Raw genomic sequence first — 22615 nt, forward strand, 5'->3', positions numbered from 1 at the left:
CTGTTATTTGGTTCAGCTATATTTTTCTTAAATACTCATTCATCTGCCTTAAAGTATGTATATTAAATGGATCATTTTTATATTAAGACACCAACACCAAATTCTCTTAGCATAATAATTATATAAAAGAAAGGTTTAGTGATTAGTCATGTGAAACAAAATTGCATGGTCTAGTGAGACAATAAAAACCTAAGACTTAAAGTTACATGATCAGTGCAGTTGAACTAAAGGTTAGAGACCTGTGAAACTGTGATACATACAACATTGGATTGCTAAAAGATATTACTGCAAATATTCATATAATATTTAATTATGTCCTTTGTGAAGTGTCTAATACGATTATTATTGTCAATAATTTTATAAATTAGTTTTTCTTCTGCTTTTTTTCAATTGATTCATTTTCATCATCATTATAATTTTGTATAATTTATTATTAAAATCACAGTTGGTTTTGGTTTTTTCTAGTTCTTGTATTTGGTTTGATATTGAGATATTTATTTACCATGTTCTGGGCAGACTCTCTTTTATTAACATTTAATATTTCACAAACCTTGAATTGTGATTAAGAAATAAAAAAAAAATCATGCTTCTAGGTAATTCTACCAATGTTTGATACATTACACTGCAACTAAATATTTTTATTCTGTAGATAATTAAAGAATAGAAAAAAATTAACACAAAATAAAAACAAAAATGAAAAGCAAGAATGAAAAATAGAATTTCAAATAACGATTGTTTAATAAAACCTTTTAAATATCTTAGATTATATTTATAAATTGTTATTATTTTAACTATTTTATTTATTAGAATGTCTTATTTTTTTCTTTCTTAGTAAATTAAAAATAGGGTTTTAATATTATTCATTCATATACTTTAAACAGGACAGAAAAACATAAAATCAGACAATGATGCAGGCTTAAAGTAACAATAATACTTAATACAATGTAATATTTTTATCACAAGGGAAAGATTCTGAGCATGTACTGTCAATTGTAGAGATGGAAATGATACTAAAGTTCAAGGTTATATCATAATTACACTCATTATTAATTGCTTTAATAATATGGTATATTTCAGTATTTATTACCTTCGGCATCAAGAAGGCGAGGTATCCCCAGTTCTCTCTGAGCTATATCGAAAGCATTATTCAAGTTATCTATGTGGTCGTGGGGTTGAAGAGCCCTGAAGTTGATGAGGTCTGGTCGGTGGGCATGAATAAGAGCATTAAACCCTAACCCACTTCTCCAGCTGCTTGTAAAATCCTGGATGTTGACATGTGGGTAACTAATAAATATATCTTTCATTAGAATGACAACAGCTAAAAATATAGCTCATAAGAACTGTTTCTTATTAATGCAGTTGAAAAATCCAAAACTGATTGAAAAGACCTTTGACCTTAATGGAAAATGTAATTTTGATTAAAAAATATTACACATTTGGAAACATATATTAAATGTGTCTTTTTAAAGTTTAAGCTATGCTGAAATGATTAATTTGTAGTCTAAGTCAGTTTGGATATCTTATGTTATTCATTAAAAACAAATATATGTTTATCAATAGTTCATATGCAAATATTAGATATAACGTACATTACAGACAAACAGTCTAAATTCTCTCTAACTTATTATGTTAAAACCATTCTTATACTTTCAATACATGAATGGATTCATAAATAATATTCAGTGTTTTTCAGGTGCTACTGATGAAGATAGACACAGTCATGTTATACAATAAAATTTGTGTGATGTTAAACATAATTGGTTGTATTAAATATATATATATACTTTGTTATGTAGCCAAGATGTTTTTAAAAGTTACGAAGAAACTATTTGCATTCAGAATTTTAAAGGACCTACCAAACAGAGAACTATATGAAACATTTTTAATGCAAAGAAAGAAAAAGTCAAAAATAGGTTTATAAAAATAACATTTCACATAAATAATTAGGTATTACTGTAGTTAATCATAAAAAGTTGAATAATAGTGATTAAAAAAGTCATTCCTAACACTCATAAGTTAATAATAAATGTTTTCAGTGATTATCAGGATCTTTTTTTCTTAACTGGAATCATAAAAATTTCCTGACAGGAAATCTGTTATTAACACCTTTAGCAAGGAAACTAAAGTGGAGATTGATGACTTGAAAGAACATCAGCAGAGTGTGGAATATTCTGTGCATGAAAAAAGTAAGTAAATGCAATTGAAACTACCAGACACAGTAAATCTTCCAGAAAATGATAAATTGTCCACCAATCACATGTATTTACAAAAGTCATCATGAAGGGAAAAAAAGTAATATATTTTAGCCCATGAAAAAAACTGCCTATACTCTGTAACTAGCAAAAAAAACTAAAGATACACATTAACTTTTTTTTCAGTGGAAATATGATTGATGTGTTTACATATTCTTAGAAATTTTATTGCTGGAAGATAATCTGTATATGTGAAACTCCTTAACTGCATTTTACAGTCACTGTTTACTAAACATTATAATTCTGTAATCAAAGCCAATAAAAAATAAAATATAAATTTTCTTGATAATTGAAATATCTATCAATGAAATGCTATCATGTTAATCAGAAAAAAAATCTTAGTACTTTAATTAATTAACAAATTTCACTTGCCCCGCTGTTTTACGTTGGCACCATAATAACAGTGCATCTTTAGCTGACTTTTTTTCGCTGCTTTCATCATCTTCATTCTGTTAAATATAGGCTCTATCATTGTTGTGAGTTCTCATCAAAAATATACATTCTCATATATTTGTCTTTTTCAGTCTTAAAACAATACAAAAAATATACTTGTTAGAGACAAATGTCTTTGAAAACTGAAAAAAAAATAGTGGCACAAAATTTCTAAAATTAATAAACTTTTGTGAAGGAAATCTAAATTATGTTGTAATATACTATTTAATGTACAGATGTAAATGACATAAAAGTAATAAATGCCTGAAAAATCATATTCCACTGATTATTTTTTATATTGAAACTACTCTTTCATTCTTATCTGACAAAAAGAGAACTGTATGTATGTATGGTGTAAAAAATAAAACGTATATCTGATCTGGTTTTAAGCCACTCAAAATAAACTTCCTCACATTTCATTTCATAATCCAAACAATCACATAAATGTTTGTGATGACCTACTTTGGTCAATCTGAACACTAGAAATACTTAACACTTTCTCATTAGTTTGAAGCTCCACACATTCTTCAAACAAGGTTGTAAGGTGTAAGGTTTATGGCAGTGTGTGTAGGTTGGCTGGATTGCCACCTCTGATAGCAGCAATACCAGTTTCAATTACATCAAACTGGTTTTCCTTGTTTTTACATGGGCTTACTTCAAGAAAATGTGTGTTTATAAATATGTTTCTACAATTCCATATACTACACACACATATATAAACTTGTCAAATACAGATAGTTTCCATGAAAACTGCTGAAACATTTATGTTCATTGTGCTGTTCAGTAAAACATATGATTCATATAAATGAACAGTCAACTAGAATTGTGTATGGAAAGACAGCATTAGCAAGCAAACTGATAGACCAGTCCAGAGTTATCCTTGAAATTCCAACCTACAAAAAATACAAATTACTTTTTTCTTTTGAAACTCTAATTCTTTAACTGTAAAGATAATATTGCATAAAGAATGAAGATAAAACTATGCAAAAGCATATGTTGTTATTAACAGATTTATTTGAGATTATACAATTTAGAAATGATGCAATTCTGTTAAAAAAAGAACACTTTGAACAATAATTAAAAACAAATTGAATTTCAGACAAACTACAAAACAGAACTAATACTTATTGAATAAAGTTTGAAGAAAACTAGGAAAAGATTGCAGATTAATATTGTTATAGACAACATTCAATTTCAAACACAATATTATATTGTATGAATTTTATTTGCAACTAAAATAATAAAAATCCATTATAAATCCAACATACTACAGAATCTAATTTTAATACATAAAATTAAATAACAAGATCCTCCAATCATTCTAGTTTTACTATAAAAGGCTAACATTTAAAATATTTGATGGCTTTAAATAATGTTTAAATGAGCTATAAAAGTTTCATAGTTTAAATTTACCATTTTTATGGTTTATGAGGATTACAAAAATTACTTCAAATTTTTATTGAACAGGGTCTATAAATGAGATATTTTCGTTTGAAATATACGGTCCATACTCATTCAAAAAGGTGGGTGGTTTCTGACAAATCGATTAAATTCTAGAAACACATACTCAAATGATGAACAATTTTCTTATACTTAATATAAGTTTGACACAAAACAAAGTTGTAATTAAGAACAATACCCATGAAAAGTTTTATAAGAAATAATATGTATTTTTGTATGTCATAAATATGCATATTTAGGTCAGTGTTTAAAAATTATATATACATTCTTGAGTTTATAAGGCTCATTAAATTACTTAAGTATCATAAAACTAATAGACCTTGATCAAATACCTCAAGTATTTGGTTCTCAAAGTAATTAAATCATTAAAATTGTAAGTAATGAATATTATGCATGGTTTATTTCTTGTTTCTTTGACAGGAATTGCCACATAAGTTTCACAATGCTCAAAACAAGCCTTCTGGTGAGCCCATGTTTTGCAAAAAAATGTTGAAGTTTACTGTGCTATAGCTTATATACTTTTTGTGTGAGCCATGAAATGAAAACATCTTAAGACAAATTTCTTTCTCATTATGCATCAGTTATGCAGTCTTCTTTAGATTATTATAATGACGATAACTTGCCATGTTACATTAGAATTAAAGTTAAAAAATGGTTTGAAAGATTACACTTAGAAATATAAAAATGAGATTAAATACATTTATACAGAATTATAATCAGGCATAAATATTTACATTATATACCAGTATTCAACTGGTTATTGTAATGATGAAAACTTTGGCTTAAAAAAAAACAGCTCAAATCCAGCCTTTCTTATTTAAATATTTATTGGTCCTTCCCTTAAGCTACCTTAAATGTAACCATTACAAGAATACAAACCACACTGACCAACAAGTAATGTAATAATGAAAAAAACAACATCAGAATACAAACCACACTGACCAACAAGTAATGTAATAATGAAAAAAAACAACATCAGAATACAAACCACACTGACCAACAAGTAATGTAATAATGAAAAAAAACAACATCAGAATACAAACCACACTGACCAACAAGTAATGTAATAATGAAAAAAACAACATCAGAATACAAACCACACTGACCAACAAGTAATGTAATAATGAAAAAAAACAACATCAGAATACAAACCACACTGACCAACAAGTAATGTAATAATGAAAAAAACAACATCAGAATACAAACCACACTGACCAACAAGTAATGTAATAACGAAAAAACAACAACATCAGAATACAAACCAAACTGACCAACAAGTAATGTAATAATGAAAAAAAAACAACATCAGAATACAAACCACACTGACCAACAAGTAATGTAATAATGAAAAAACAACATCAGAATACAAACCACACTGACCAACAAGTAATGTAATAATGAAAAAAAAACAACATCAGAATACAAACCACACTGACCAACAAGTAATGTAATAATGAAAAAAACAACATCAGAATACAAACCACACTGACCAACAAGTAATGTAATAATGAAAAAAACAACATCAGAATACAAACCACACTGACCAACAAGTAATGTAATAATGAAAAAAAAAACAACAGGCATATAACAAAATAAAAAACTTATTGATTAACAAAATCACAGTACTAAACAATGGCTGACATCAGAATACAAAACACACTGATAACTGAATGAAACCTACAGTACAAAACATACTCACCAATAAGTGACATTGCAGTGCAATACCCATTGATCAGCAAGCAACATCACAATACAAGACTTATTGATCAACAAGTGATGTCACAATAGAAAATATACTAACAGGTGACACAAGAACATAAAATACATTGACCAATAAGCAGCATCAAAATACTAAACATAGTGTCTGCGTTACCTCAAACGTACAAAATAAACTGGCCAACAAACAACATCACAGTACAAAACTGAGGAATTAATAGTATTAAAATACAAATTTTTCAGCTTAACACACTAAATTATCCATATAAAATTATAATGTTTCACTAGAAAAGAAATTAAAACATCTTTAACTGATACAGACTTGAACTCACATTATTATACTTACCACATCAATTTCTATCTCTTGAATTTGGAAACGAAGAATAATTGTCCAAATCAAACCCAAGATTAATCGAGGATTACCATCCACAATGTCTTCTGCACCAATACTCTCTAATCGTACCTATACATCAACATGTAAAAAGAAACACACAGAATGACTTTAAATTGAAACAAATTATCTTATGACAAATTGTTGTTCTTAAATTATTTTATTACTCACTTATGTCATAAGAAAAAGTGATGAAGGTTTTCATGGAAAATCATACAGTTTTGACAGGTTACATTTCTTCTAAGTTAAAACTATATCATTCCAGCAGTTGAATGTCAGTTTAATTTTGAAAATTTTATTTACTGGAAAGTTTAAATGCTAAAACACCTGAACATTTTTGAGTTATGAGAGATTTAATTTACTCTAATTATCATATAAACAAATAAAGGATTCAGAATATAATATAACAAATATATACATATGTCATCACTCCATCACCTCTTCTTGTATACAACAGTAAGAAAAGGGAAAAATAATTACTGTTCACAGGAGTAAAGAAAAACAGCTTATACAGGAATTCAATGATAAAAACCACTAACACCCCATTCTAAGCCATGCATTAAAGAAACCAAATCAAACTGCTTTAGTCATTGGTAGAAAATGTGGCTCATCCATACAAAAAAAATGAAGGATTATGTTTTTGAGTCAAGAAGACCACAAAACTAAGCATCACAGTTTGCTAAAGTGATATTATAAACAATATTAAGTAAACAAAAATTTCATTAATCAAAATGTTCATGAAGTACTTATGTATTTTTCAATCATTTGTTATAACCTTGCAAACAAAATGGATCCAACTCAATAATGTTATTTCTATTAAATATTGTACATATTCTGCTATTGTTTATTGAACCTGATGAAGGTTCCTGAAGAAGTTTGAAAGCTAGCTCCATTAAACAAATATTACAAAACTGGAAGTAAGATATCAGCATGGTATGAGCCTGTTTTCACTAAGTACTTCATATTGTTTCCCAACTTCCAAATAACCTGGTGATGCATTTGCTGACATGACTTACCTCAGAATTCCTGTTAACTTGGTACTAACATATCATTTGATAAAAGAAGGAAAGATGCAGTAACAGCCATAAATAAAACTTAGAAAAAAACCTCTTGAAATTGATTTCCTTGGCACATAACTTCATATATCTAATGATTTTTCTGTCATATTTGTAATGTTCCATATTTTGAAAATGAAGGGTACATGGTATCATATCTTTAGTAAGGCATGCCAAAAGAAAAAATGTTTTAACAGATAACCATAACTGCTCTCTCAGCTTACATTATTTCTCATGCGTAGTAAGTATATAAGCATACCATGAACGTTTTACCTTCTCATTCTGATACAGTAGTTTTTAAATTAACTAGTTATTTAAAACAAGTGGAGTTTCTACCTAATATAGAGTCTTTCATCGAGAAAACATCAAGTTTCTTTCATTCTAGTTGCCTTTGTTTATTTGTCATTCTCTTGAGGCAATACTTTGTTTACCCATAAGAAATACTGCTCTAATATTATTTTGTGCAAGGATGTTGAAAGTAGTATATTTCAAGGGTATATAAGGTAAAGTCTTGAAATTACAACCTCCCTTCAGTTTGAATATGAATGACTAGACAGCGCTAGTCTCTCTAGGTAGTCTGACATTACTTTTGAACTAGCTTAAGTTAGAGTTAAACAGCCTAGTATGTAATTTCCATAATACAATTTGGAGATATGACAGTTTACAACCCAGTAAAAGGAACTTCCTAGGATCCTAAACAAATATAAATATACTTGTTTGTTTGAAGTTAAGCACATAGCTATATAATCGACTATCTGTGCTCTCATCACCATGAGTATCAAAACTCACTTTCAAGTGTTGTAAGCCCTCAAACATATCGCTATGCCACTGTGGGACCAGTAAACCTGAGTTACACAAGTTTGTCACATATAACTTGTAGATGTAACATTACAGTTGTAATGATTTACGATGATTGACCAAAACCAGTAAAAATTATATGAATAAAACACTGGCAAGCAACCAGTGACCATGAAAGTGATCACTAATAAATTATATTTTAAAATTGTAATTAGATACATTTCTAGTATATACTTTTATTAAAATAAATGTGATTATTAGACAGATCATATAAATAAAACGTAAAAAATCAATACAAAAACCCATAAGAGCAAAATACACGGTAAGGCTGTCAAGTAAAAGAACAATTAGAAATAAAGCTTAAAGCATTGCACACATGAAATGTGAGGAACCAACTTAGAAATATTGCTATTTTAAATATGAGCGTTTGTGGAGAAATAATCATCTGCTATCAATATCATAAACATTCCACATAAGCATTTACTATTTACCTTACAAACACAGGGCCTGGTATGGCCAGGTGGTTAAGGCACTCGACTCGTAATCCAAGGGTTGCAGGTTCGAATCTCTGTCACACCAAACATGCTCGCCCTTTCAGCCGTGAGGGCGTTATAATGTGACGGTCAATCCCACTATTCATTGGTAAAAGAATAACCCAAGAGTTGGTAGTGGGTGGTGATGCACTAGCTGCCTTCCCAGTAGTCTTACACTGCTAAATTATGGACGGCTAGTGCAGATAGCCCTCGAGTAGCTTTGAGCGAAATTCAAAACAAACAAACAAATCTTATGAACAATCTTCACTTAAAAGACTCAAGCCAGTAATACAAATTTAAATACGTCATACGTCGTTGACTTAGATTCAACTTAATTTTGTAGTGTGTTTATAGTTAACTTTGGAGAGATATATGTGTTGTAAACGTGACTTTTACGTATGCTGAGCAGTGACTTGTAAATACTTAACAGGGGAGATATGAAGAGTAACAGCAGTAGGTTAGCTGACTGTGTAACACTGTATGAAGAGTAACAGCAGTAGGTCAGCTGACTGTGTAACACTGTATGAAGAGTAACAGCAGTAGGTCAGCTGACTGTGTAACACTGTATGAAGGGTAACAGCAGTAGGTCAGCTGACTGTGTAACACTGTATGAAGAGTAACAGCAGTAGGTCCGCTGACTGTGTAACACTGTATGAAGAGTAACAGCAGTAGGTCAGCTGACTGTGTAACACTGTATAGGTTATATCACTTTAATGGTGCTTGTTAGTGTTATTAAAAGTATTAGTAAATTGCCTGTATTAACTCAAGTATATTTATAAATGTGTTCATTAATTTATTTATGTGAAATTTGTCCAGACTACCAGAATTAAATATTCTACAAAGTATAATGTTTAACTGAAGTTTACAGGAGCCCACAGTTAACTACAAACAACCTTGTTTCTTTTATCCATTAGAGTTTTTGTATCATTATTGTTTCTTTTATCCATTTGAGTTTTTGTATCAGTATTGTTTCTTTTATCCATTATAGTTTTTGTATCAGTATTGTTTCTTTTATCGTTTAACGTTAAGCACAAAGTGACACCATGAGCTATCTAAGCTCTGCCCACCACGGGTATCGAAACCCGGTTTCTAATGTTGTAATTTTACAGGCGTATCGCTGTATCACTGAGGGGAATATCCATATTACTCCTCCGATAGGACAGCAGTAAGGCTACAAATACAAAACGATAAAATCCGGGGTTCAGTTCCCCTGATGAACACCGCATAGAGCCCAATGTTTCTTTGCTCTAAAACAAATAGTATTTATACCATATTAAATTTTCGTATGATTTTACAATACAAAACTTTTGGAAACATAGACTGTTAATAACGTCGCATGTTTGTCTGTACACATAAGCAGATGTAGTTACGATGCGAAATGTTCCTTTTTTTTTTTGAGGCGAAGTAGGTATTTCGTCGTGCTGTATTTAGCTGTATTTTATGTAAATTACTTATAAAATTCGCATACCTGGATCTATTAGTTCCTTTCTTAAACACGATACCTGTCTTTAAAATCAAAAAGAAAATGTTTTTGTTTTCCCTGTATAACTAAGTATTCGCCCTCGAACTCAGACTTATGCTATAAATAATAGGAAACGCCTTAAACCAAAAGATTTTGACTCTAATTTGAAACCCAATTCTTGAGAAATGATGCACTAATGAACTGTTCCGTAAAGCCCTAAAACGTGACAAGCTGAAGTGGATTTGAAGCACACAGCTGGTGATTTTTATCCACTTGTCACTGAACAATATCATCTAAGGATTCTTTCGCCACGATTTTACTTTCATCAAGGCCGTTTCCATGGTAATAACTTTGTATATCACGATATTCGAAAAAGGATTTTCACGATTCGTTGATTATTTTGTGTTGCTTTTTTGCTTATATCTCACTCTTCACTTCCTGGCAAAAATTACTGAATGACAACATTGTTACCAAACGAATTTCTGCTTCACCATTAACAGACTCCAAATAATATTTTATATATTAGGTTGAGGAATAATTCGTGAGCGTTTTTAAATAATTTCATTCAAGCATTACATGCAAGACTATACAATACTTCAATGCATGAACACATTACACCCAAAACATTTATTATGATACTTTATTTCATGTAATACCTAGGTATATAGTATGCATTGTTGTAAACGAAATTGCAAGAAATTAAATGCGAAAAGCAGATGGTGTCGAAAACGCTCGATTTTGTCCACTTGACATTCCATTTAATGAGCTGAAAATGAAAGCAAAAATTAAAGACATATGAAAATCAAACACACCATCTATTAGAGCAAAAAATTATCTACCAAATGACATGAAATATTTTGCGAAAGCGTTTCATTTATGAATATATTTTTTTAACTTGAAAAAACGCTCACGAATTATTCCTCAACCCAATATAACTTGGTTTACAAATAGTCAGTGACTATATTTAACTCTTGAGCTACTCTTTAACCAACCAGCAGTGGAATTGAGCGTCACATTATAACACTCCTCCGGCTGAAAAGGCGAGCATGTTTGGCGTAATCGGGATTCGAATCCGCTACCCTCGGATTACGAGTCGAGCGCCTTAACCACCTCGCCATGCCGAGCCCGCGAATGTAGAGCTTCATTATCAGAATTCCAGCTTCAGCTTTGATACTCAGGAAAGGATCTCTGTTGAATGAACTTATGTCGTAATGGGAAATTACAGAAAAGTTTTAAAAACAGGATTTAGACCCTGCGCTTGTAAAAAAGTTAATCTGTGAAGCAAATATCAGCTAGCCAATGTACTTAAAAATAAAGAAGAATTATACATCCATAAAATGATTTTTATATCATCAAGCTCTGAAAGTGAAAGCTATTACAAATTGTTTTTGTTTTTTTAATTTAGCGCAAAGCTACACGAAAGCTGTCTGCACTAGCCATCTTTAATTTAGCTATAAAAGACAAGAGAGGAGGCAGATAATCATCATCACCCACCGCAAACTCTTGGGCTACTCTTTTACCAACAACTAGTGGGATTGACCATTACATTATAATGTGCTAATACTAGTGAAAGGGCGAGCATGTTTGGTGTGACGGGGATTCGAATCCGCGACACTCAGATTACGTGTCGAGCGCCCTAACAACCTGGCCATGCCGGGCCCCATTACAAAATATGAAGCCATTTCATAGAATTGATACATATGTTATATTTGGATGCAAGATATGAACAGGAAATGTCCAATATTCTCGTCCTGCTGGTAAATATTAGGACATATTTTCACTGATTGCATGTGAATTGTTTGCTCATATTTAAGAAAGTGAGATTCTCTGTTTATTAACGATTTGTTTGATTAGAATTCCAAGCAAAGTTACACAAAGGCTGTCTACTCATAGACGTCTCTAATTTTGAACGTAGTCATTCAAAAGAACGGCAGATAACAAGTAAACAGCAACCACAGTTAATTAATGTGGTTACTCTCTAGCCGAACAGTAAGATTAATACACGTGTCCAAAACGAAAAACAAGTTTTCTCGGCAGGAAGATGGTACAATAACGTAGATATTCATATACATAAACGTTCTTAAAGTCTGAATTATTAGGACCTGGAAGAAAAAACGGTGCGAAATTACACGTAGAAATAAACATCAAATTTTTTTATACGTAATTTTACTCTATTCTCATTTGTGATAAACAAATTGTTCACTTGTCACCTTTTATGTTTATACAATAACCATCCCTAACTTATATTTCACATTTTCGTCTAATCACAATCAGACTTCTCAGACTGAGAAATGGAAAGGAACGGAGGTGCTGGAGAACGCCTTTAAAGGAACTGATTCACCTTAAGGCTATCTACGTCGTACAAAATTCACACAAGGCAGAGGTATCAATTACTTAATTGTAGTATGGCAGTCAGTACCCAGTGGATGGTTGGAATGTGACCCTGAAACATTGCCAACATTAACTGGCCTTGCCGCTAGGCTTTAAACATTCTTCAACTTGTCTAGAGGTAGAAAAACACAAGGCATGTTGTGTAACTGTCTCAGGTTATTTTCTAAAGAAAATTCCTTTTAATAATAAATGAAAATGCTGGTGAATGAGATACTGTCATACACATGGCCAACAAAAACAGGTAAAGATATTATTGTACTAATGCATATATATATATATTTCTACGTAAGCGCTTTAATATGAACTTACATGTCAATGTCGAAATTAACAGTGGTGTCGTCAGCGTCAAATTTCTGAGTATTTGATGGGTGGGGTAAAATAAATAACTGGAATACCGTTAGATAAACTACGAGAAATAATTTTTTTCTTATCAGCAACATTGGTCAGAACCAAAACAAAACTTAGTGAGTGCTGTTGGTTCGTTTGCTTCAAAATGAGTAAAACATTTCACAATGAATTTTTCAAAACTGTAAAATGACATATCATAGTCGGTTGCGAGGTAACTACTTGTTTCGTAATCTTGTCTTCAGAGTTTCAAGTTTAAATTCACAGATTTTTGTAATTAGACAAAAATGGTTCTTTTAACTTTTATATGAGCAAAGAAACTATTTGAAACACGTCTGATACTAAGAAATCGTTACTTTTAAACAGTTTGATATTATTTTGTTGAACTAAAACGATTCTCTCACAAGCTGATGAACATAACACTGTATGTATATACTAAAGAAGATTAATCCAAGAGACATAACATCATACGGCCGGCATGGCCAGGTGGGTTAAGGCTTCTGATTCGTAATTTGAGGGTCGCGGGTTCGAATCCCGGTCGCGCCAAACGTCCTCGCCCTTTCAGCTGTGAGGGCGTTATAATGTGACGGTCAATCCCACTATTCATTGGTAAAAGAATAACCCAAGAGTTGGCGGTGGGTGGTGATGACTATCTGCCTTCCCTCTAGTCTTACACTGCTAAATTAGGGACAGATAGCCCTCGAGTAGCTTTGTGCGAAATTAAAAACAAATGTAACATTATATCGTGCAGTCAAAACGAATGTGTTGATAGTAGTACCGCGTACAGGTTTAATAAAATAAAAAGAGAGAAATATATTTAGAAAGAACAAGCAATACTTAATCCCTAACAATAAAATCTTCAAACTAAGACAAAAAAAAAACCGGAGGGGGGACTTATTTAATACACTGTAAGTTGCAAAATGTGATTTTTAACTTTTAATAATTTGTCTAAAAATGGCCTATAAGTTAGCGTGCGATTGAAGATCCGAGAGCTTCGGTTTCAAGACATGGTATAATCACTAAAGCTCTTTGTACTTTCAGCTTACGGAATTCTATGTAATAGCGAAAGACAATCCTGATTCTCAGTTTTTTAAGTAGTACTGAGTAGTTACCTTCCCTCTATTCAGCGGCTTAAAATTAGAGACTGCTATGTCAGAACACTGTGATTTCCGACTTGGTCGTTCAGCACTGTGTACATCAATTGTCATTCAGACAAACAAACAAGCACTTATCTACACTACTTTTGTCCCCATAATTTCAACTTATGTTACTGACTCTTATTAATATTTTGACATATCTTTGCTAAAATAATAGTATTAGATGTCTAATCTAGTTAATGACGAAACTCATAATTACCAGTGGAATGCTCATAAAAATTAAAGTTATAATAACAATTACACTCAAAGAATTCCATGACGCCATGTTAATCGTCTTTTCGCATCAGCCATACTTCTTGTTTTAGTAATTCATGAAAACATCACCTGAATGATTTGGTTTGAATTTCGTGCAAAGCTGCACGAGTGCTATCTGCCCTAACTGTCCCTAATGTATCAGTGTAAGACTAGACGGAAGAGAGCTAGTGATCACCACCCGTCGCCAACTCTTGGGCTACTCTTTTACCAACGAATAGTGGGATTGTTTGTAACTTATAACGTCCCCACTACTGAAAGGGCGAGCATGTCTGGTGTGAAGGGTATTCGAACCCGCGACCCTCGGATTACGAGTCGAGTGCCTTAACCACCTGGCCATGCCGAGCCTCACGTGAATGAACATCATATCTTAAAATACTCGTTTCAACTGCTTTATTTTATGTTACTTCGGTCTTACGCTACGTTGTAAACAAGAGTCATTGTTATTATTTTAAGACTCCGCGAGTTTTCCAATTCTTTCATCCAGTTTATTTGAAACTGCCTTGTAAATTTAACAACGCATACCTCGCGAAGATGAATCCATAAACACATAATTGATTAAAAATTCATTATTTTGATTGACGTGCTTATGTTTCGCCACGTGTTTATTTTTGTTACTGATTACCATATATATTATACACACACACACATACATACATACACACGAGTAACTGAAAGTACTTTTAAATTCTTAAAAACAAATAATCGAGATTTCACACTTTTATGGATATGAAGTACTGAAGCTACACCCAAATTTTACATTCTTTATTAGAAACTGATTTCACACCCACAGTAACATTATGAAATGTTAAATAGCAATATATTAAAGAAGCAATACTTCATAACATTATAAGATGTTAAATAGCAATATGTTAAAGAAGCAATACTTCATAACATTATAAGATGTTAAATAGCAATATGTTAAAGAAGCAATACTTTATAACATTATGAAATGCTAAATAGCAATATGTTAAAGAAGCAATACTTTATAACATTATAAGATGTTAAATAGCAATATGTTAAAGAAGCAATACTTCATAACATTATAAGATGTTAAATAGCACTATGTTAAAGAAGCAATACTTTATAACATTATGAAATGTTAAATAGCAATATGTTAAAGAAGCAATACTTTATAACATTATAAGATGTTAAATAGCAATATGTTAAAGAAGCAATACGTCATAACATTATAAGATGTTAAATAGCAATATGTTAAAGAAGCAAATACTTTATAACATTATGAAATGCTAAATAGCAATATGTTAAAGAAGCAATACTTTATAACATTATAAGATGTTAAATAGCAATATGTTAAAGAAGCAATACTTCATAACATTATAAGATGTTAAATAGCAATATGTTAAAGAAGCAATACTTTATAACATTATGAAATGTTAAATAGCAATATGTTAAAGAAGCAATACGTCATAACATTATGAAATGTTAAATAGCAATATGTTAAAGAAGCAATACTTTATAACATTATGAAATGTTAAATAGCAATATGTTAAAGAAGCAATACTTTATAACATTATAAGATGTTAAATAGCAATATGTTAAAGAAGCAATACTTTATAACATTATAAGATGTTAAATAGCAATATGTTAAAGAAGCAATACTTCATAACATTATGAAATGTTAAATAGCAATATGTTAAAGAAGCAATACTTTATAACATTATGAAATGTTAAATAGCAATATGTTAAAGAAGCAATACTTTATAACATTATGAAATGTTAAATAGCAATATGTTAAAGAAGCAATACTTTATAACATTATAAGATGTTAAATAGCAATATGTTAAAGAAGCAATACTTTATAACATTATGAAATGTTAAATAGCAATATGTTAAAGATGCAATACTTTATAACATTATAAGATGTTAAATAGCAATATGTTAAAGATGCAATACTTTATAACATTATGAAATGTTAAATAGCAATATGTTAAAGATGCAATACTTTATAACATTATGAAATGTTAAATAGCAATATGTTAAAGATGCAATACTTTATAACATTATAAGATGTTAAATAGCAATATGTTAAAGAAGCAATACTTTATAACATTATGAAATGTTAAATAGCAATATGTTAAAGAAGCAATACTTTATAACATTATGAAATGTTAAATAGCAATATGTTAAAGAAGCAATACTTTATAACATTATAAGATGTTAAATAGCAATATGTTAAAGATGCAATACTTTATAACATTATGAAATGTTAAATAGCAATATGTTAAAGATGCAATACTTTATAACATTATGAAATGTTAAATAGCAATATGTTAAAGATGCAATACTTTATAACATTATAAGATGTTAAATAGCAATATGTTAAAGAAGCAATACTTTATAACATTATGAAATGTTAAATAGCAATATGTTAAAGAAGCAATACTTTATAACATTATGAAATGTTAAATAGCAATATGTTAAAGAAGCAATACTTTATAACATTATAAGATGTTAAATAGCAATATGTTAAAGAAGCAATACTTTATAACATTATGAAATGTTAAATAGCAATATGTTAAAGAAGCAATACTTCATAACATTATGAAATGTTAAATCGCAATATGTTAAAGAAGCAATACTTTATAACATTATAAGATGTTAAATAGCAATATGTTAAAGAAGCAATACTTTATAACATTATGAAATGTTAAATAGCAATATGTTAAAGAAGCAATACTTCATAACATTATGAAATGTTAAATAGCAATATGTTAAAGATGCAATACTTCATAACATTATAAGATGTTAAATAGCAATATGTTAAAGATGCAATACTTCATAACATTATGAAATGTTAAATAGCAATATGTTAAAGAAGCAATACTTTATAACATTATGAAATGTTAAATAGCAATATGTTAAAGAAGCAATACTTTATAACATTATGAAATGTTAAATAGCAATATGTTAAAGAAGCAATACTTTATAACATTATGAAATGTTAAATAGCAATATGTTAAAGAAGCAATACTTTATAACATTATGAAATGTTAAATAGCAATATGTTAAAGAAGCAATACTTTATAACATTATAAGATGTTAAATAGCAATATGGTAAAGAAGCAATACTTCATAACATTATGAAATGTTAAATAGCAATATGTTAAAGAAGCAATACTTTATAACATTATAAGATGTTAAATAGCAATATGTTAAAGAAGCAATACTTTATAACATTATGAAATGTTAAATAGCAATATGTTAAAGATGCAATACTTCATAACATTATTAATTTTAAGTAGCAATATGGACTCATTTTTATTGTGTTTTTGCACATTAGTATAATTCGGTGCAGAAATTTCTAGTCAGTCCAAACTTTGTTTATATTTGCATTATATGTAAAAAAAAAAAATGTGAATATGTTTTCATTACTTTAGCAGAGGGCAGTATCTTTCCTTTTGTTGTTTGTAAATTGGGTATTGATTCTCAGGTGTTTTTACCACGAGTTTCAACGAACTTCCAAAACATACAATATCACATCCGCTACACATATTAATTCACAGCTTACTAATATTACTTATCTTCCTTCTTGGTTTAGTTTGACGAAGGTTTACATGTCAAGAAACCTGTTCTAAGGGTTTACAAGTATTGTTTGTACATTCAAATCCTGTTCAGAGGTAAACTTTCAAGCAAGCCATCGGAATTTCTATGGATAATTATTTTTACTGGGAACCAAAAGCTTTCACACTTTACGGTGGGAATCTCAAATGCACAAAAATCATAGGTTTTGCGTTATTACAAGTAACACAGAAATAATAACAAAACACGGAAAAATATACATACTTTTACGAACATACCAGTTACGAAACAAGCTGCCAGATACACACACCTAGCACACAGGTCATGTCTGCTTACAGAAGAGAGGTATGCAAGTAATCTAATACTTGTAAAATATTTCATTCCACAAGGTGTCGATTTGCGTGCGGTAAAAAAAAAAAAAAAGACAAAAAAAAAGACGAGGTCACCCAAAACAATAATCAACTTGTGAAAGAACAAAATGTACGGTCTTGTAGGCTTAACATATCGGAAAAACAAATCATTCTAAATAAATACAACAATACGCAAATCTCACAAGAAAAAATAATAAAGTTCAACCAACCTTCGTGTGCAAAAAAGCCAAACTTTTGTTGACATTTTCTATTTTATGAACTCGCATTTTTCCATGATTTGGCTTTCCAAGCTTTTCACCGGAAATAATCTCCAAAAGTTTCAGCAGTTTCTTTCCATCTGTCAGATCGGTGAACAGGTCTTCCACTTCCATTCTCGCCTGCAAATGTAAAGAAAACAACGAAGATGGACAAATTATCGGGCATACTCGAACGTGTTTCAGTACAAAGAGAGATACATTTCAAATAAATGTATTTCGATAGCTAGTGCAAGCAGTGTGGTTGGGAGAAAACCAAGAGTTATTTTCATAATAGTATCACGTAAGAAAGTATAAAACTTAATTTACGAATATTAAAACGTGTGTGTGTGTTGTTGTTGTTTTTTTCTTATAGCAAAGCCACATTGGGATATCTGTGGAGTCCATTAAAATAAGTGTAATACCAGTGTTTTATTAGAAGTTTGAAATTCTATTGTAACTTCCATCAAACCGTGATTTGCTGCCATAAAAATTATCGACAAATTGTTTTCCACGAGTCACTTTTTATTTAAACATCAGTTTATGAATAATGCACAAAATGTAGAAAGTGGAAATAACAAATCGAGAAATAAAAAAAAAAAACAAATTATGAAAGTGTTTCAAGTAACAATCCTGACTGGTTTAACTCACCATAGGTGTATTTTACTGCCTTTATACAAGTGTAATGCTTAACACGCTACTACACGACAGTGTAAAAACACTGTGGTTTAAGACAGTGTTTGCATGAGTGCTTAAACGTCGGGCCCGGCATGGCCAGGTAGTTAAGGCACTCTACTCGTAATCCGAGGGTCGTGGATTCGAATCCCCGTTAAACCAAACATGCTCGTCCTTTCAGACGTGGGGGCGTTATAGTGTTACGCTCAATCCCACTATTCGTTGGTAGAAGAATAGCCCAAAAGTTGGGCGGTGGGTGGTGATGACTAGTGCCTTCCCTCTAGTCTTACACTGCAAAATTAGGGACGGCTAGCGCAGATAGCCCTTGTGTAGCTTTGCGTGAAATTCAAAACAAACCAAAAACTTAATCAACTCCTGTTAAAAAAAAAAAACACTTCTGACCAACAAAAACGATACCCAACATACTTGCTAAATACCTTTCTCTGACTTTGATACAAATTCAGTACCTGCAAAGTTCAGTTGAGTTCAATAAACGCACCATGTTAAGGGAATTCTAACACGTTCCTCAGTCAACTCTGACTTGACTTTTATTGTGAGTTAAGGTGTTTGTTCACAAGTTCCATGGACTTAGTGCTCTGCAATCCATAACTTCTACGGCTTTTATTCGCGGTAGTATATAATACTATGCTTACCTTGTACACTTATGTAAGGTCGTACAACTGAAAAAAAAACAACGTTAACATGTCGACAAGCAGTGAATTATCCTACTACAAATCACAGCAAGAACTCCATGTCCATTCGTAGTGATGAATCCTCTAAAGAGTCACGTTCTGAACTGTGACACTGAGTATATCGTCCATATCTGACTTTCCAGACTCGACCACGTCAGTCAATATCAAAAACATGAAACTGTCTTGTTTTCAAATGAGGCAGGCGCTAAATGGCACTGTTGCTAAGATGTCTCCACAGAAGTTCTCATGGGGCTTTTCAGTGAAATATAGGGCATGAGCAGGTTAGTCTTAGATCATGAGGGACAATTTGGTGAGCACACCAGGTACTATTGTCTTGACGTCCATATTGAATACATGGGTGATGGACTAAAGGTTCGAAATGACCGTGACTTTCAGATAGAGGTCACGATGTAGAGTAGTTCATTCACCCAAACCTCAGTTAGATTGTCTCGTGTACGGGCTAAACACTAGGGGCCAAGATAAATTAAAATGAGATGTCACTCGTCTCGACGGTTGTTTGGTTTAATATACTTGAACAGCTCTGGAAAGATGTATTTCTGTCAAAAACCGTCGCTCACTATTGACACGTAATATTCTTACATTATAACGGAACAGTGAATCAGACTGAAGCTATTACTGAAAGGTCAAATGATTAAATCTAATACGATATAATAGAATGTACAAAAAGTGACAAAACACTAGGGTATTCTTATGACAGGAACATTAAAACGTGAAAATAATGAACGATATGTGTATTCTAAAATTAGGGGTAAGTGTAAGTTTCCATTTAATGTTTCCCCATTAATATACATGCAGTTAATTAACTGATAACTGTTTTAAATAGGATATATTTTTCTTTTTGTACAAGTATGATATAAAATGGTATTATTAGGTCTGTTGGTTCCTGCCCAAGCAACTGATCTGTTGTGTATTTCCCAGAATATAACATAAATTTCTACACAAGCTACAGAGATGTGGATAATTTTTTGCATGGACAGCCTTTAGGATACGTTAAATCGTGCATGAACTTTCAACGTACTATGACACCTCACACAGAACAAAGAACGGACACTCTCTGTGTGTTTGGACTCAATCCTGCACATGAGTGAGCGTAGTATGTTCAAAAAGCCTACAGTATGCATGTTTTCAAGTCACAGGTTGCACAGTAGGGCTTCATGTGGTTATAAGGCTTCTTAACAATGGAATTTACAGATGTTACCTCGTGATTTATTCGACGTTATTTCATTCCTTTATCTACGTAAGATAACCTGTGAAGGTCGAAACGATGTTCTATGCTTCATCAGTAAAAGTGTTAATACCCACACCAGCCGTTTTGAGATACATTTTCACTTCAAGTGGGTTTCTTGTCATCAAAACTTCCTCACGATTTGAGATTGATTTTGTTTTTATCAACTGACAGTTTCGCGACGGATCACGTATTTTAGCGCAAAATGAACGTAGCAGTATACTGCTTTCAGCCAAAACCAAATTATGTAACAGTCACTATGTAAAACATATGTTCGTTATGAGTATTTCTGAAGCATGAGAAGACAAAAATGCACAGAAAATATTTTCTTCCATTTCAACATTCTTAGTCTTATGTGACAGGTGGGCCCTTAAATGATTATGACCAGACAGAAGTAGATATATAAATATTCTACTTATGATCGAGGATTGAAATCACAGTCGGTTAAAAACGTATATAGTGGAAATATTCTCGTATGTAGTATATAGTTTAAGCAATATTATGCTATCTTCCACGTCACAACTATTCGAACTGCAGTTACTGATTGTTAGTGGAAAAAGTACAATGTCAAAATAAGGAGGTTTCAAACCTGATGTTCCATCAATCATAATGATATAAATAAAGGCTACAGTAACAAGTCTCCGGTAGTTTAACGTCAGCGCCATATTCGAAACTGCTAGAAAGTGTGACATCGAATTACTTACAAATGTCCCCGGTGAATTAGCGATAAGTTTATGTATTTACAACGCCCAAAATTCGGGGTTTAATTTCTCATAGCGGATAGAATGACGTAGCCTAATTTTCAGCGTTAAAACTAACATAAGTACTTCAAAACACATCTTAATAATCACACATTCTACATTCATCGAAACATCACAAAAAATTATATAAATGGTTAATGTTAACTGAGATTACATCTTCACTAGCTCTCAAAATAAGAAACAAAAATACGTAAAATTCGAAACTGATACGCCTTCCCAAATACTAAGCAAAATATATCTACATCTCAAATTGTTGGTTTTTCATGAGTCAATAGCTCGCTTTAGTTTACTTTGCAAATGTAATATTTCTATAAGTTAAAGATACATACAGTAGCAAATAAAGGCATCTGATGACAGTTACTTTTCCCTTATCTGTCATTACCTGTTTTAGCTCATGTTATTATTGAACAATCAACTTTGTTGAAGTAAAGGTAATTTATTTCTTTTGTCAAATAAAAATGTACAAACTCTAAATTACCACCAGTAATATGCAGTAAGTTATCAAACTAAACGATCTGAGACAAAATAACAGCAATCCTATGTGGATAAATGCCTGTATTAATGCTTTCTGTCCTTCTAATATACAAAGTAAAACTTACAAACCATTACAAGTATATATATAAGTCAACAGTCCATAAAGATATGAAAAAACGTAGATTTTTTGTTTTTACTACAAGTGTATTAGGACCAGTAGTTGGGAACCACTTTGCTTGCACTATAAACTCATGTTACCAATGTTTCAAACCTTGTTAGTGTGAAAACTCACTGTCACTACAATTGTCAGCTCACCACTTGAAAATAAGTATTTGTGGGAAATGTTTACCCATAAATCAGCAAATTAACATTTCT

At 31.2% G+C, this 22615-nt stretch overlaps 1 protein-coding gene across 1 annotated transcript in view; it reads right to left on the minus strand.

Moving 5' to 3' along the window:
- kst (spectrin beta chain, non-erythrocytic 5 kst) overlaps window positions 1–22615 on the minus strand; it is a 215225-nt gene that overhangs the window by 130349 nt on the left and 62261 nt on the right. Inside the window, exons 3-6 of the mRNA XM_076503684.1 lie at window positions 18369–18536; window positions 6208–6324; window positions 2625–2701; window positions 1088–1284 (exon numbers count right to left, since the gene is read on the minus strand). Of these exons, the coding sequence (XP_076359799.1) occupies window positions 1088–1284; window positions 2625–2701; window positions 6208–6324; window positions 18369–18536 (559 nt within the window). The remainder of the gene's footprint in view (window positions 1–1087; window positions 1285–2624; window positions 2702–6207; window positions 6325–18368; window positions 18537–22615) is intronic.

Source organism: Tachypleus tridentatus, chromosome 6 (assembly GCF_004210375.1).
Source record: "Tachypleus tridentatus isolate NWPU-2018 chromosome 6, ASM421037v1, whole genome shotgun sequence".
Lineage (NCBI taxonomy): Eukaryota > Metazoa > Arthropoda > Merostomata > Xiphosura > Limulidae > Tachypleus > Tachypleus tridentatus.